Source organism: Oncorhynchus nerka, linkage group LG19 (assembly GCF_034236695.1).
Source record: "Oncorhynchus nerka isolate Pitt River linkage group LG19, Oner_Uvic_2.0, whole genome shotgun sequence".
NCBI classification, from domain to species: Eukaryota; Metazoa; Chordata; class Actinopteri; order Salmoniformes; family Salmonidae; genus Oncorhynchus; species Oncorhynchus nerka.
In genome coordinates, this window is record NC_088414.1 from 49,326,301 (window position 1) to 49,342,637 (window position 16,337).

At 41.5% G+C, this 16,337-nt stretch overlaps 1 protein-coding gene across 1 annotated transcript in view; it reads left to right on the forward strand.

Moving 5' to 3' along the window:
* The window catches only part of LOC115126452 (phosphatidylinositol transfer protein alpha isoform-like), a 107,581-nt gene extending 92,656 nt beyond the window's left edge, over positions 1-14,925 (forward strand). Inside the window, exons 8-12 of the mRNA XM_065004588.1 lie at positions 212-289; positions 461-571; positions 2,121-2,243; positions 9,089-9,175; positions 13,214-14,925. Of these exons, the coding sequence (XP_064860660.1) occupies positions 212-289; positions 461-571; positions 2,121-2,243; positions 9,089-9,136 (360 nt within the window). The 3' untranslated portion in view covers positions 9,137-9,175; positions 13,214-14,925. The remainder of the gene's footprint in view (positions 1-211; positions 290-460; positions 572-2,120; positions 2,244-9,088; positions 9,176-13,213) is intronic.
* The last annotated feature ends 1,412 nt before the right edge of the window (positions 14,926-16,337 follow it).

Consider the following 16,337-nt stretch of genomic DNA (forward strand, 5'->3'; position numbering starts at 1 on the left):
TCTCTCTCCATCCATCCTTCTCTCTCTCTCTCTCTCTCTCCATCCATCCTTCTCTCTCTCTCTCTCCATCCATCCTTCTCTCTCTCTCTCTCCATCCATCCTTCTCTCTCTCTCTCTCCATCCATCCTTCTCTCTCTCTCCATCCATCCTTCTCTCTCTCTCTCTTCATCCATCCCTCTCTCTCTCTCTCTCCATCCATCCCTCTCTCCAGGACTACAAGCCGGAGGAGGACCCCTCTAAGTTTAAGTCAGTGAAGACTGGAAGAGGCCCACTTGGACCGGACTGGAAGGTACAGTAGAGGGTGTCTTTGTGTTTGCATTGGTCTGCTTGTGTACTAACTCCCTCATCATTACAGTACAATAAAACATGTATGTGTGTGTGTGTGTGTGTGTGTGTGTGTGTGTGTGTGTGTGTGTGTGTGTGTGTGTGTGTGCGTGCGTGCGTGTGTGTGTGTGTGCAGAAGGAGCTCCCTAAGAAGACAGACTGCCCACACATGTGTGCCTACAAATTGGTGACAGTCAAGTTCAAGTGGTGGGGCCTGCAGAACAAAGTGGAGAACTTCATCCAGAAGGTACAGAGGATGATGACTGGGATGATGGTGTGGAGAGGAGGGGTGGAGTGGTGAGGAGAGGTGGAGGGGAGAGGAGGGGAGGGGAGAGGAGAGGAGAGGTGAGGAGAGGAGGGGGAGCGGAGGGGGACGAGAGGAGGGGTGCGAGAGGAGGGGTGAGGAAGGGGGATGAGAGGAGGGGTGAGGAGGGGTGAGGAGAGGAGGGTGAGGAGAGGTGAGGACGGGAGAGGAAGGGGGACGAGAGGAGGGGTGAGGAGAGGAGAGGTGAGGAAGGGGGACGAGGGGAGGGGTAAGGAAGGGGGGCGAGAGGAGGGGTGAGGAAGGGGGATGAGAGGTGAGGAGAGGAGGGGGACGAGAGGACAGGAAGGGGGTGAGGAAGGGGGACGAGAGGAGGGGTAAGGAAGGGGGCGAGAGGAGGGGTGAGGAAGGGGGATGAGAGGTGAGGAGAGGAGGGGGACGAGGACAGGAAGGGTGAGGAAGGGGGACGAGAGGAGGGGAGAGGAGAGATGAGGAGGGGTGAGGAGAGGTGAGGAGGGTTGAGGAGGGTTGAGGAAAGGTGAGGAGGGGTGAGGAGAGGTGAGGAGAGGTGAGGAGGGTTGAGAGGTATAAAGGTTGTGATGGTGACTGGATAAAAGCCATGAGACAGAACCAACCAGGCTGTATTCTCATTGAACAAATGAGAGCACTCACTCACTCACTCACTCACTCACTCACTCGCTCACTCACTCACTCACTCACTCACTCACTCACTCGCTCGCTCGCTCGCTCTCGCTCACTCACTCACTCACTCACTCACTCACTCACTCACACTCGCTCGTTCACTCACTCACTCACCACTCACTCACTCACTCACTCACTCACTCACTCACTCAGTTGATTTACAGACTATCGGTCATCATTCAAGTCAAGTGGTAGATTGTGAGCCATTTTAGTTGACGAGTCTACAGGGATTTAAAGCGAGGCTGGAGGACATAGCAACATGGAGTTGTTACCTCATCTACGCTTTTTGGGGATTCCCCCGAGTTGAATTTCAGGAGTGAAGTTGATTTCTCATGTTCACCCGGAGAATGAGAACTCAGCCCCAGTCTCTATGTCTATACTGATTCATCCCGTCTCCATGTCTGTTCTGTATTTGTTGTTTGTTCTGACCTCTACTGGCCAGGTTGGGAGTTGCAGGGGCTAAATAATTTCCTGCTGTGGTTTCCAGTTTAGGGAAAGGGAAAGGGGGATACCAAGTCAGTTGGTTTCCAGTTTAGGGAAAGGGGGATACCAAGTCAGTTGGTTTCCAGTTTAGGGAAAGGGGGATACCAAGTCAGTTGGTTTCCAGTTTAGGGAAAGGGAAAGGGGGATACCAAGTCAGTTGTACAACTGAATGCATTTATCTGAAATGTGTTTTCCGCATTCAAGCCAACCCCTCTGAATCAAGAGGTGCGGGGGAGGGGGGGGGGCTGTCTTAATCTACGTTGTATTATTATCTGACATGTAACAGACATATCAACTAGGATGTCTCCTTTATCTCTCTCTTTGCTCTCCGTCCCTCCTTCCCTCTCAGCAAGAGAAGCGTCTGTTCACCAACTTCCACCGTCAGCTGTTCTGCTGGATCGACAAGTGGATCGAACTCACCATGGAGGACATCCGTCGCATGGAGGACGACACACGCAAAGAACTGGACGAGGTGAGGAGAGGAGAGGAGAGGAGAGGAGAGGAGGGGAGAGGAGAGGAGGGAGAGGAGAGGAGGAGAGGAGAGGAGAGGGAGGGGAGGGGAGGGGAGAGGAGAGGAGAGAGGAAGGGAGAGGAGAGGAGGGGAGGGAGAGAGAGAGGAGAGGAGAGGAGAGGAGGGAGGGGAGAGGAGAGGAGAGGAGAGGGAGGAGGGGAGAGGAGAGGAGGGAGAGGAGAGGAGAGGAGAGGAGGGAGGGGAGAGGAGGAGAGGGGAGAGGAGAGGAGAGGAGAGGAGGGGAGAGGAGAGGGGAGGGGAGAGGAGGAGAGGAGAGAGGAGAGGAGGGGAGAGGAGAGGAGAGGAGGAGGGGAGGGGAGGGAGAGGAGAGGAGGAGGGGAGGGGAGAGGAGGGGGAGGGGGAGAGAGGGAGAGGAGAGGGAGAGGAGGGGGAGGGGAGGGGAGGGGAGAGGGGAGGAGAGGGGAGAGGAGAGGGAGGGGGGGAGAGGAGAGGAGAGGAGAGGAGGGGAGAGGGAGAGGAGAGGAGAGAGAGGAGGGAGGAGAGGGGAGGAGAGAGGAGAGGAGGGGAGGGGAGGGAGGGGAGGGGAGGAGAGGAGAGGGAGGAGAGGAGGAGGGGAGGGAGAGGAGAGGGGAGAGGAGAGAGGAGGGAGGGGGAGAGGAGGGAGGGAGAGGGGAGGGGGGGAGGGGAGGGGAGAGAGGAGAGAGGGAGGGGAGGGGAGGAGAGAGGAGGGGAGGGAGAGGGGGAGGAGAGGAGAGGAGGGGAGGGGAGGAGGGGAGAGGAGGAGGAGGGAGGAGAGGAGAGAGAGAGAGGGGGAGAGGAGAGGAGAGGAGAGGGAGAGAGAGAGGAGAGGAGAGGGGAGGAGAGGAGAGAGGAGGAGAGGAGGGAGGGGAGAGGGGGAGGGGAGAGGAGAGGAGGAGGGAGGGAGAGGAGAGGAGAGAGGGAGGAGAGGAGAGGAGGAGAGGAGGAGGAGAGGAGAGGAGAGGAGGGGAGGGGAGAGGAGAGAGAGAGGAGAGGAGAGGAGGAGGAGGAGAGAGGAGAGAGAGGAGATGAGAGGAGAGGGGAGAGGAGAGGAGAGGGAGAGGGAGAGGGGGAGGAGAGGAGGGAGGAGGGAGGAGGGAGAGAGGAGGGAGGGGAGGGGAGGGGAGGAGGGGAGAGGAGAGGAGGGGAGAGGAGAGGAGGGGAGGGGAGAGGAGAAGAGATGAGAGGAGAGGAGAGGAGTGGAGAGGAGAGGAGAGGAGAGGAGGGAGGAGGGAGAGGAGAGGAGGGGAGAGGAGAGAGGAGAGGAGAGGAGGGAGGGGAGAGGAGAGGAGGGAGGAGAGAGAGGAGAGGAGAGGAGAGGAGAGGAGAGGAGGAGAGAGGGGGGGGTGAGATGGGGTAGGAGACCCCTGTAGTTGTTTCTATGTGAAATCTGTGGACTGGAAAATATGGGTTTTATCTACAGGTGCCATATCTTAATTTGATCATCCTGTTGTTGCAGGAATTATTCTGAAGGAAGTGCACACTTTGTGTATTCACGGTTTTAAAAAAGGCTTCTAAAGTTTGTAATTTCAACTTTAACATTTCAGACTTGATTTGCCCTAATGAAAAAGTCACCAACCCGACAAAACTATTTCCACCGACTATAATCCACATAACAGTTCACATTTCTTGTTGCTGCAGGATTATTTTCCTGCTGTAGCAAACTGTCTCAAATTAAGATATGGCATCTGTATACAGTTGTGAGTTTCTAGTGTGTCTAATCGAAACTATGAGGGTTTAAGTCGGTTAACATTAAACTGGGTTAACATTAAACTGAGTTAACATTAAACTGGGTTAACATTAAACTGAGTTAACATTAAACTGGGTTAACATTAAACTGAGTTAACATTAAACTGGGTTAACATTAAACTGGGTTAACATTAAACTGAGTTAACATTAAACTGGGTTAACATTAAACTGGGTTAACATTAAACTCGGTTAACATTAAACTGGGTTAACTAACTCGGTAAACATTAAACTGGGTTAACATTCAACTGAGTTAACATTAATCTGGGTTAACATTAAACTGGGTTAACATTAAACTGAGTTAACATTAAACTGGGTTAACATTAAACTGGGTTAACATTAAACTGAGTTAACATTAAACTGGGTTAACATTAAACTGAGTTAACATTAAACTGGGTTAACATTAAACTGGGTTAACATTAAACTGAGTTAACATTAAACTGAGTTAACATTAAACTGGGTTAACATTGAACTGGGTTAACATTAAACTGGGTTAACATTAAACTGAGTTAACATTAAACTGGGTTAACATTAAACTGAGTTAACATTAAACTGAGTTAACGTTAAACTGGGTTAACATTAAACTGGGTTAACATTAAACTGGGTGAATATTAAACTGGGTTAACATTAAACTCAGTTAACATTAAACGGTGTTAACATTAATCTGGGTTAACATTAAACTGGGTTAGCATTAAACCGGGTGAACATTAAACTGGGTGAACATTAAACTGGGTTAGCATTAAACCGGGTGAACATTAAACTGGGTTAACATTAAACTGGGTTAACATTAAACTGGGTGAACATTAAACTGGGTTAGCATTAAACCGGGTTAACATTAAACTGGGTGAACATTAAACTGGGTTAGCATTAAACCGGGTGAACATTAAACTGGGTTAGCATTAAACTGGGTTAACATTAAACTGGGTTAACATTAAACTGGGTTAACATTAAACTGGGTTAACATTAAATTGGGTTAACATTAAACCGGGTTAACATTAAACCGGGTTAACATTAACTTGGGTTAACATTACACTGGGTTAACATTAAACTGGGTTAGCATTAAACTGGGTTAACATTAAACTGAGTTAACATTAAACTCAGTTAACATTAAACTGGGTTAACTAACTCGGTAAACATTAAACTGGGTTAACATTAAACTGAGTTAACATTAAATTGGGTTAACATTAAACCGGGTTAACATTAAACCGGGTTGACATTAACTTGGGTTAACATTACACTGGGTTAACATTAAACTGGGTTAGCATTAAACTGGGTTAACATTAAACTGAGTTAACATTAAACTGGGTTAACTTTAAACTGGGTTAACATTAAACTGAGTTAACATTAAACTGAGTTAACATTAAACTGGGTTAACTTTAAACTGGGTTAACATTAAACTGAGTTAACATTAAACTGGGTTAACTTTAAACTGGGTTAACGTTAAACTGGGTTAACGTTAAACTGGGTTAACGTTAAACTGGGTTAGCATTAAACCGGGTGAACATTAAACTGGGTTAGCATTAAACCGGGTGAACATTAAACTGGGTTAGCATTAAACTGGGTTAACATTCAACTGGGTTAACATTAAACTGGGTTAACATTAAACTGGGTTAACATTAACCTGGGTTAACATTAAACTGGGTTAACATTAAACTGAGTTAACATTAAACTGGGTTAACATTAAACCGGGTTAACATTAAACCGGTTAACATTAACTTAACATTAAACCGGTTAACATTAACATTACACTGGGTTAACATTAAACTGGGTTAACATTAAACCGGTTAACATTAACTTTAACATTAAACTGGGTTAACAAACTTACATTAAACTGGGTTAACATTAAACTGGGTTAGCATTAAACTGGGTTAACATTAAACTGAGTTAACATTAAACTGGGTTAAACTGGGTTAACATTAAACTGGGTTAACATTAAACTGGGTTAACGGGTTAAACTGGGTTAACATTAAACTGGGTTAACATTAAACTGCTAAACTGGGTTAACGTTAAACTGGGTTAGCATTAAACCATTAAACCGGGTGAACATTATACTGGGTTAGCATTAAACCGGGTGAACATTAAACTGGGTTAGCATTCAACTGGGTTAACATTCAACTGGGTTAACATTAAACTGGGTTAACATTAACCTGGGTTAACATTAAACTGGGTTAACATTAAACTGAGTTAACATTAAACTGGGTTAACATTAAACCGGGTTAACATTAACTTGGGTTAACATTACACTGGGTTAACATTAAACCGGGTTAACATTAACTTGGGTTAACATTACACTGGGTTAACATTAAACTGGGTTAGCATTAAACTGGGTTAACATTAAACTGAGTTAACATTAAACTGGGTTAACTTTAAACTGGGTTAACATTAAACTGGGTTAACGTTAAACTGGGTTAGCATTAAACCGGGTGAACATTATACTGGGTTAGCATTACACCGGGTGAACATTAAACTGGGTTAGCATTAAACTGGGTTAACATTAAACTGGGTTAACATTAAACTGGGTCAACATTAAACTGGGTTAAAATTAACCTGGGTTAACATTAAACTGGGTTAACATTAAACTGGGTTAACATTAAACTGAGTTAACATTAAACTGGGTTAACATTAAACTGGGTTAACATTAAACTCAGTTAACATTAAACTGGGTTAACTAACTCGGTAAACATTAAACTGGGTTAACATTAAACTGAGTTAACATTAATCTGGGTTAACATTAAACTGGGTTAACATTAAACTGGGTTAGCATTAAACCGGGTGAACATTAAACTGGGTTAGCATTAAACTGGGTTAACATTAAACTGTGTTAACATTAAACTGTGTTAACATTAAACTGTGTTAACATTAAACTGGGTTAACATTAAACTGAGTTAACATTAAACTGAGTTAACATTAAACTGGGTTAACATTAAACTGGGTTAGCATTAAACCGGGTGAACATTAAACCGGGTGAACATTAAACTGGGTTAACATTAAACTGGGTTAACATTAAACTGGGTTAGCGTTAAACCGGGTGAACATTAAACCGGGTTAACATTAACTTGGGTTAACATTACACTGGGTTAACATTAAACTGGGTTAGCATTAAACTGGGTTAACATTCAACTGAATTAACATTAAACTGGGTTAACTTTAAACTGGGTTAACATTAAACTGAGTTAACATTAAACTGGGTTAACTTTAAACTGGGTTAACATTAAACTGGGTTAACATTAAACTGGGTTAACGTTAAACTGGGTTAGCATTAAACCGGGTGAACATTAAACTGGGTTAGCATTAAACCGGGTGAACATTAAACTGGGTTAGCATTAAACTGGGTTAACATTAAACTGGGTTAACATTAAACTGGGTCAACATTAAACTGGGTTAACATTAACCTGGGTTAACATTAAACTGGGTTAACATTAAACTGGGTTAACATTAAACTGAGTTAACATTAAACTGGGTTAACATTAAACTGGGTTAACATTAACCTGGGTTAACATTAAACTGGATTAACATTAAATTGGGTTAACATTAAACCGGGTTAACATTAAACGGGGTTAACATTAACTTGGGTTAACATTACACTGGGTTAACATTAAACTGGGTTAGCATTAAACTGGGTTAACATTAAACTGAGTTAACATTAAACTGGGTTAACATTAAACTGGGTGAGCATTAAACTGGGTTAACATTAAACTGGGTTAACATTAAACTGGGTTAACTTTAAACTGGGTTAACATTAAACCGGGTGAACATTAAACTGGGTGAACATTAAACTGGGTTAACATTAAACTGGGTTAGCATTAAACCGGGTGAACATTAAACCGGGTGAACATTAAACCGGGTTAACATTAAACTGGGTGAACATTAAACTGGGTTAACATTAAACTGGGTTAGCATTAAACCGGGTGAACATTAAACTGGGTTAGCATTAAACCGGGTGAACATTAAACCGGGTGAACATTAAACCGTAAACTGGGTGAACATTAAACTGGGTTAACATTAAACTGGGTTAGCATTAAACCGGGTGAACATTAAACTGGGTTAGCATTAAACCGGGTGAACATTAAACCGGGTGAACATTAAACCGTAAACTGGGTGAACATTAAACTGGGTTAACAGTACTTACAGTAAGTGAAGGGTTAATCATCTCACATCTGAATAACAAACTGAAATATGTAACCATCCATCTGAGAGAGACACAAAAGATGCAGCAAAGCACAAGCAGGGCCATTCATGCCTCCGTGTGTGTGTGTGTGTGTGTGTGTGTGTGTGTGTGTGTGTGTGTGTGTGTGTGTGTGTGTGTGTGTGTGTGTGTGTGTGCTCCACTAAGTACTCACAGGTCAGTGATGTAACCGTTCCTCATGCATTCCTCTGTCTCTCTCTCTCTCTCTCTCTCTCTTTCTCTCTCCCCCTCTCTCTCTCTCTTTCTCTCTTTCTCTGTCGCGCTCTCTGTTTCTCCCCCTCTCTCCCCCTCTCTGTCTCTTTCGCTCCCCCTCTATCTCTCTTTCTCTCTCTCTCTCTCTCTCTCTTCTGTCTCTCTCTCTCTCTTTCTCTCTCTGTCTCCCCCACCTCTCTCTTCTCTCTCCCCTCTGTCTCTCTGTCTCTTTCTCTGTCTCTTTCTCTCACCCTCTATCTCTGTCTCTTTCTCTCCCCCTCTATCTATCTTTCTCTCTCTCTCTCTCTCTCTCTCTCTCTCTCTCTCTCTCTCTCTCATTCACTCTCTCTCTCTCTTTCTCTGTGTCTGTTCCTCCCCCACCTCTCTCTCTCTCTCTCTCTCTCTCTGTGTCTGTTCCTCCCCCACCTCTCTCTCTCTCTCTCTCTCGCTCTCTCTCTCTGTGTCTCTCTCTCTCTGTGTCTCTCTCTCTCTGTGTCTCTCTCTCTGTGTCTCTCTCTCCCTATCTATCTATCTATCTATCTATCTATCTATCTATCTATCTATCTATCTCTCTCTCTCTCTCTTTCTCTCTCTGTGTGTGTCTCTCTCTCTCTCTCTCTCTCTCTCTCTCTCTCTCTCTCTCTCTCTCTCTCTTCCTCTCTCTCTCCCCCCCCCTCCCCCTCCTCTCCCCGTCTCTCTCTAGATGAGGGTGAAGGATCCAGTGAAAGGCATGGTGGCTCTGGAAGACTGATGAGGCTTGAGGCAGACAGACTGACTGACCCAGCTGCTGGTAAACACATTCTAACTCATCTCAGAAACCCAGAAAACTCAAATATCTTGCATCAATGCTCCATTAGGTTCTGTGGGTAGATGTATGGAGAAAAAATGCTAAGGCGACTAGCCTAGACTCCACCCCTCCCTAAAAGGACACTCTCAGCTAAATTTTACTTAGGGCCCCCAAAAGGCTAGGGCCGGCTCTGACTACATGTGTGGGTATGGATGTGTGTACGCAGTGGCTCGCGGTTATTTTCCAGTTGGGAAGAATGTAGACTGCTACAATCCATCATGATGTAGTCCTATAACCTAAATCACTACGGTAAGACAGCCTGTTCCTGGTCAGACAGTCACTGGTCCATCAGATGTTGCCTTATATACTGTACCCCAATGGTCATTTTAGCTTTTTAAAGTGTTCATTTGGGGTTGGCCAATAGGGGGCGATGTTTTATGGGTACAGAATCAGGATAGAGAGAAGGTGGACCCAACCCAACTATCCACAAGAGATTTGAATTTGAACTAACAGTGGTTCTCTTATGGAACAACACAGTACAAAACAACACAATACAACACCGTACAAAACAACACAAAACAAAACAACACAATACCAAACAACACAATACAAAACAACACAATACAAACAACACAATACAAAACAACACAAAACAACACAACACAATACAAAACAACACAACACAAAACAACACAATACAACACAACACAATACAACACAATACAACACAACACAATACAACACAATACCAAACAACACAACACAAAACAACACAACACAATACAACACAACACAATACAACACCGTACAAAACAACACAATACCAAACAACACAACACAAAACAACACAATACAAAACAACACAACACAAAACAACACAACACAAAACAACACAACACAAAACAACACAATACAACACAACACAATACAACACAATACAACACAACACAATACAACACCGTACAAAACAACACAATACCAAACAACACAATACAAAACAACACAACACAAAACAACACAATACAACACCGTACAATACAACACAACACAAAACAACACAACACAAAACAACACAACACAAAACAACACAACACAAAACAACACAATACAAAACAACACAACACAAAACAACACAACACAAAACAACACAATACAACACAACACAATACAACACCGTACAAAACAACACAATACCAAACAACACAATACAAAACAACACCGTACAAAACAACACAATACAACACCGTACAAAACAACACAATACAAAACAACACAATACAAAACAACACAATACCAAACAACACAATACAACACAATACAACACAATACCAAACAACACAATACAAAACAACACAATACAAAACAACACAATACCAAACAACACAATACAAAACAACACAATACAAAACAACACAATACAACACAATACAACACAATACCAAACAACACAATACAACACCGTACAAAACAACACAATACAACACAATACAAAACAACACAATACAACACAATACAACACAATACCAAACAACACAATACAACACCGTACAAAACAACACAATACAACACAATACAACACAATACCAAACAACACAATACAACACCGTACAAAACAACACAATACAAAACAACACAATACAAAACAACACAATACAAAACAACACAATACAACACCGTACAAAACAACACAAAAACAACACAACACAAAACAACACAATACAAAACAACACAATACAAAACAACACAATACAAAACAACACAATACAAAACAACACAATACAACACAATACAACACAACACAAAACAACACAATACAACACAACACAATACAACACCGTACAAAACAACACAATACCAAACAACACAAAACAACACAATAAAAACAACACAATACAACACAATACAACACAATACCAAACAACACAATACAACACCGTACAAAACAACACAATACAACACAATACAAAACAACACAATACAACACAATACAACACAATACCAAACAACACAATACAACACCGTACAAAACAACACAATACAATACAACACAATACCAAACAACACAATACAACACCGTACAAAACAACACAATACAAAACAACACAATACCAAACAACACAATACCAAACAACACAATACAAAACAACACAAAACAACACAACACAAAACAACACAATACAAAACAACACAATACAAAAACAACACAATACCAAACAACACAATACAAAACAACACAACACAACACAATACCAAACAACACAATACAAAACAACACAACACAACACAATACCAAACAACACAACACAAAACAACACAACACAATACAACACAATACAAAACAACACAATACCAAACAACACAATACAAAACAATACCAAACAACACAATACAATACAATACAACACAATACAACACAATACAAAACAACACAATACCAAACAATACAATACAACACAATACAAAACAACACAAAACAACACAACACAAAACAACACAATACAAAACAACACAATACCAAACAACACAATACAACACCGTACAAAACAACACAATACAACACAATACAACACAATACCAAACAACACAATACAACACCGTACAAAACAACACAATACAAAACAACACAATACAAAACAACACAATACCAAACAACACAATACAACACCGTACAAAACAACACAATACAACACAATACAACACAATACCAAACAACACAATACAACACCGTACAAAACAACACAATACAAAACAACACAACACAATACAATACAACACAATACAACACAATACCAAACAACACAATACAACACCGTACAATACCAAACAACACAATACAACACCGTACAAAACAACACAATACAAAACAACACAATACCAAACAACACAATACAAAACAACACCGTACAAAACAACACAATACCAAACAACACCGTACCAAACAACACAATACAACACCGTACAAAACAACACAACACAATACAACACCGTACAAAACAACACAACACAAAACAACACAACACAATACAAAACAACACCGTACAAAACAACACAAAACAACACAATACAAACAACTGTTCTTCTGAATGTTTGTGGAACCTGTTAGTATAGAATATACCTGTTAGTATAGAATATATCTCTTAGTATAGAATATACCTGTTAGTATAGAATATATCTCTTAGTATAGAATATACCTGTTAGTATAGAATATATCTCTTAGTATAGAATATACCTGTTAGTATAGAATATATCTCTTAGTATAGAATATACCTGTTAGTATAGAATATATATGTTAGTATAGAATATACCTGTTAGTATAGAATATATATGTTAGTATAGAATATACCTGTTAGTATAGAATATATCTCTTAGTATAGAATATACCTGTTAGTATAGAATATATCTCTTAGTATAGAATATACCTGTTAGTATAGAATATATATGTTAGTATAGAATATACCTGTTAGTATAGAATATATCTCTTAGTATAGAATATACCTGTTAGTATAGAATATATCTCTTAGTATAGAATATACCTGTTAGTATAGAATATATCTCTTAGTATAGAATATACCTGTTAGTATAGAATATATCTCTTAGTATAGAATACACCTGTTAGTATAGAATATATCTCTTAGTATAGAATACACCTGTTAGTATAGAATATACTTGTTATATAGACTTTTCCTGTTTTAGAGAATATACTTGTTTTATAGGATATACCTGTCAAACAGAATATACCTGTTAAATAGAATATACCTGTTAATTGATTATCATTATTTATACAACTCTCTCTCTCTCTCTCTCTCTCTCTCTCTCTCTCTCTCTGCTCTCTCTCTCTCTCTCTCTCTCTCTCTCTCTTTCTCTCTCTCTCTCTCTCTCTCTCTCTCTCTCTCTCTCTCTCTCTCTCTCTCTCTCTCTCTCTCTCTCTCTCTCTTTCTCTCTCTCTCTCTCTCTCTCTCTTTCTCTCTCTATCTCTCTCTCTTTCTCCCTCTCTCTCTCTCTTTCTCTCTCTCTCTCTCTCTCTCTCTCTCTCTCTCTCAGATCAGAACTGTAAACCTGACAGACACCAACGGATTCAACGCTCCTCCCCCACCTCCTCTTCCTCCTCTTCCTCTCTGTCAAACAGAGCTTCTCCGCCTCCCTGGCCCCGCCCCCCCCAGATTGGTACAGTCTGCCATTAAGACAGACAGTCAGTCCTAGTGTACATATCCACTATATATAGTGTATGGGGGGCAATAAGGCCCAGCTGTGAGTGTGGAGATGTATTATAGTATAAACAGGGTTTTTAAAGCATCAGTTCGTCTGTATTAAAGGTTGTCAGTTTCTTTTCAGGACCAAAGCTGTATTCTGATCAGTGTTGTTTTGATCTAGTTGTGACTGTTGTTTTTAATTTGATTGTTTTGTTTTCGATGGGTCATCCTGTCTTCTGATTGGTTGATCACCACACCTCCTCCTCTTCATCTTCCAATCACGTTATTTTTTTTATTCCCCTCTTCTTCATATCAACCATTAAACATCTGATAGATTGTGGCAACAAACAACAAAAAAAAAAAAGGTGCCAGGTAGGCGGACCTTATACCTCACGGCCAATAGAATGGTTCAAAAGGGAGGAACGACGCCTAACCTGGCCTGCGGTTGGTGGAGGGTGAAGTTGCCCCTATAAGCTGATCTTGGGTCAGTTTTGCAGGTTCAAATCCAAATAAAACTTTATTAGTCACTACACGCTTTGTAAACTACAGCTGTAGACTAACAGTGAAATGCTTTCTTACTGGCCATTTCCCAACAATGCAGAAAGAGAAATATTTTTGAAATAATTGAAAAATAATAACACAAGGAATAAATACACAATGATTAATGATACCTTGGCTTTATACACGGGGTACCGGTACCCAATGGTATAAAGTACTTAAGTAAAAATACTTTAAAGTATTACCTTTGGTTATCTGTACATTAATTAAATTAATGTACGATTTATATTTTTGACAACTTTTACTTTTACTTCACTACATTCCTAAAGAAAATAATGTACTTTTTACTACCGTACATTTTCTCTGACATCCAAAAGTACTTGTTACATTTTGAATGCTCAGCAGGACAGGAAAATGGTCTAATTCACACATTTAAAGGGGAAAATCCCTGGTCATCTCTACTGCATCTGATCTGGCAGACTCACTAAACACAAATGCTTTGTTTGCAAATTATGAGTGTTGGAGTGTGCCCCTGGCTATCTGTAAATGATGTCTGAGTGTTGGAGTGTTCCCCTGGCTATCTGTAAATGATGTGTGAGTGTTGGAGTGTTCCCCTGGCTATCTGTAAATGATGTGTGAGTGTTGGAGTGTTCCCCTGGCTATCTGTAAATTATGTCTGAGTGTTGGAGTGTTCCCCTGGCTATCTGTAATGATGTCTGAGTGTTGGAGTGTTCCCCTGGCTATCTGTAATGATGTCTGGGTGTTGGGGTGTTCCCCTGGCTATCTGTAATGATGTCTGAGTGTTGGGGTGTTCCCCTGGCTATCTGTAATGATGTCTGAGTGTTGGAGTGTTCCCTTGGCTATCTGTAATGATGTCTGGGTGTTGGGGTGTTCCCCTGGCTATCTGTAAATGATGTGTGAGTGTTGGAGTGTTCCCCTGGCTATCTGTAATGATGTCTGAGTGTTGGAGTGTTCCCTTGGCTATCTGTAATGATGTCTGAGTGTTGGAGTGTTCCCTTGGCTATCTGTAATGATGTCTGAGTGTTGGAGTGTTCCCCTGGCTATCTGTAATGATGTCTGAGTGTTGGAATATGTATGATGTCTGAGTGTTGGAGTGTTCCCCTGGCTATCTGTAATGATGTCTTAGTGTTGGAGTGTTCCCCTGGCTATCTGTAATGATGTCTGAGTGTTGGAGTGTTCCCTTGGCTATCTGTAATGATGTCTGAGTGTTGGAGTGTTCCCTTGGCTATCTGTAATGATGTCTGAGTGTTGGAGTGTTCCCTGGTTGGAGTGTTCTGTTGGGGTCTGTGTCTGTAATGATGTCTGAGTGTTGGAGTGTTCCCCTGGCTATCTGTAATGATGTCTGAGTGTTGGGGTGTTCCCCTGGCTGTCTGTAATGATGTCTGAGTGTTGGAGTGTTCCCCTGGCTATCTGTAAATGATGTCTGAGTGTTGGGGTGTTCCCCTGGCTGTCTGTAATGATGTCTGAGTGTTGGAGTGTTCCCCTGGCTGTCTGTAATGATGTCTGAGTGTTGGAGTGTTCCCCTGGCTATCTGTAATGATGTCTGAGTGTTGGGGTGTTCCCCTGGCTGTCTGTAATGATGTCTGAGTGTTGGAGTGTTCCCCTGGCTATCTGTAATGATGTCTGAGTGTTGGAGTCTGTGTTGGAGTGTTCCCCTGGCTATCTGTAATGATGTCTGAGTGTTGGAGTGTTCCCCTGGATATCTGTAATGATGTCTGAGTGTTGGAGTGTTCCCCTGGCTATCTGTAATGATGTCTGAGTGTTGGAGTGTTCCCCTGGCTATCTGTAATGATGTCTGAGTGTTGGAGTGTTCCCCTGGCTATCTGTAATGATGTCTGAGTGTTGGAGTGTTCCTCTGGCTATCTGTAATGATGTCTGAGTGTTTTTTGCAAACAAGAAAACTGTGCCATCCGGTTTGCTTAATATAAGGAATTTGAAATTATTTATACTTTTACTTTTACTTTTGATACTTAAGTATATTTTAACAATTACATATATTTTTGATAATTAAGTACATTTTAAACCAAATATTTTTAGACTTTAACTCAAGTAGTATTTTACTAGGTGACCTTTACTTTTACCTGAGTCATTTTCTATTAAGGTATCTTTACTTTTACTCAAGTATGACAACTGGGTACTTTTTCCACCACTGCCAGTACCGAGTCGATGTGCAGGTGTACGATGTAATTGAGGTCGATATGTACATATAGGCAGGGATAATGTGACTAAGCAACAGGACAGATAATAAACCGTAGCACCAGTGTATGTGAAGAGTCCAAAAAAAAGTTAGTGGAATAAGGTTCAATGCAGATGAATCTGGGTAGCTATTTAACTAACTATGTAACTAACTATTTAACTAACTATGTAACTAACTATTTAACTAACTATTTAGTAGTCTTATGCCTTGGAGGTTGAAGCTGTTCGGGATCCTGTTGGTTCCAGACTTGGTGCATCGG